We start from the raw sequence: 1,811 nt of genomic DNA on the forward strand, positions 1-1,811 counted from the left end.
TCCAGGAAACACACAGCCGGACAGACGAGCCCTGAGCCAACTACCATGTCAGAGGATGAAGTGAGCACATCCAGCCAGTCACTGTCAGAGAAACAGGACACTGGAAAAACAGGCTGATCTCCAACATCTATAAACAAAGGAGTTGATGGCTGCAGCACAGCTGATATTTTTCTCCAGGATGATGTCACAGCCGAACAGGAACAGAAGAGACAAAGCTACTATGAGAAAAGGCAGAGAGAGCTTAACATTAGAGACTGAACTAGCCTTGAAGTAACAAATGCATGGACTAGTTTCTGAGCATCACCCCTGGACAGGATTTTTCTAATTTTTGCAATATTCTGCAGATGAAAGAAGGAAATTATAGAAACCTCTTTGAGATGGGATTTAGATGACAGGTCCTGATCAAAAACAACACCAAGATTTTTTTACTTTATTATCTGGAATCAGTTTAATCCCATCCAAATGAAGTGACTGACTAATCAGCTTCTTTTTCAAAGACGCTGGTCCAAAGACTATAGCTTATGTTTTGTCTGCCTTCAGAGGCAGAAAGTTAAGAGTCATCCAGTTTTTTTATGCCTTCAAGACATGCCTGTAATCTAAGTAATGGGTTAGCTTCATCTGGACTTATGGACAGATATAGCTGAGTATCATCAGCATAACAGTGGAAATAAATCCACTTACTGTAGGAGATTGATCTCTATCTCCTCTTCTTACCAACCCAAAAAAACAACGACAAACTCCCATCCCCTGTTTCTCATTATACTTTGTGCATCTAACAACTAGAAGTTAAAGTGTTTGATTGACTGTTTGTTGTTTTCTAGGTGGATCAGCTCCTCATCAAACAAAAGGTTGAGGTCGTTGAAGGTACAGTATGTGGAAAGAGTATTTTCCTTTTTTTTGTTTTTTTGCAACAGCTTACGTTGTAGGCCTCGATTCACACAGCTCTCATGGGTTTCGAAAGCAATAACAAGTACGAGTTGCGAAACGTCATGGGCCAGAATGTGTTCTACGCCGTGGAGGAGAACGACTGCTTGAGCCGGCAATGCTGCGGACCCCTGCGCCCCTTCAGCATTCACGTTCTTGACAACTTTGGCCAGGAGATCATCAGTGTCACCAGGCCGTTAAAGTGCATGTCCTGCTTCTTCCCCTGCTGTTTACAAGAAGTGAGTTCAATAATTTGGACACTGTGTCCTAGAAATTATGTTATTTGCACACCTTTGCACAATATTCACATCCATTTTTTCAAATTTTTTATGTAATTATAACTTCAATTAACTGTATTAGGGTTTTATGTGATAGACCCAACACCCTCACAGTATGGCACAATACACAAAGCAGAACTGTACATTAACAGATATAACAATCAGGAAAAAAAAATATTTATTACAAGGGTAAGAAATGAGCAAGAAAAAGAAATCCCAGGCTAACCAAATAATGCACAGGACCTTATGTAAAGTCCACATTAAATTTAGCATTTTGAGCTGAAAAATCACTGAGTACATATGTATCAGGCTCAGGGGGATAGTCTATTTTCTTATATGCAGCACAACCAATCGGCTTCACTTACTGGATCTCAGAGATCTAAATGGTGTAATAAAGATTTAAAAGCTTAATGACTTAAGCTGCTGCTTGTCCATGTACTGTAAATCCCTATGGAAACCAGGATTTCTAAGTAAATTCTGGAATTAATGAGCAGCTAATGAAGCAGTCAAAGTAATGGAGTAACATGAATGTTTTAAAACAACTAGGTAAAAAGCCAAGCACAAGCATTTTAAAAATCACCAGCAACCGATGCAAAGAAGTTTAGTAAA

The 1,811-nt window shown here is 39.3% G+C and overlaps 1 protein-coding gene across 3 annotated transcripts in view; it reads left to right on the top strand.

The window, feature by feature from the left end:
• The window catches only part of LOC107089130 (phospholipid scramblase 1-like), an 11,503-nt gene that overhangs the window by 1,754 nt on the left and 7,938 nt on the right, over window positions 1-1,811 (top strand). For all 3 annotated transcript variants that reach the window (XM_015381720.1, XM_015381722.1, XM_015381721.1), the window contains exons 3-4: window positions 822-864; window positions 943-1,163. In XM_015381720.1, coding sequence (XP_015237206.1) covers window positions 822-864; window positions 943-1,163 — 264 coding nt within the window. The remainder of the gene's footprint in view (window positions 1-821; window positions 865-942; window positions 1,164-1,811) is intronic.

This window comes from Cyprinodon variegatus, unplaced genomic scaffold (genome assembly GCF_000732505.1).
Source record: "Cyprinodon variegatus isolate N-32 unplaced genomic scaffold, C_variegatus-1.0 Scaffold240, whole genome shotgun sequence".
NCBI lineage: Eukaryota > Metazoa > Chordata > Actinopteri > Cyprinodontiformes > Cyprinodontidae > Cyprinodon > Cyprinodon variegatus.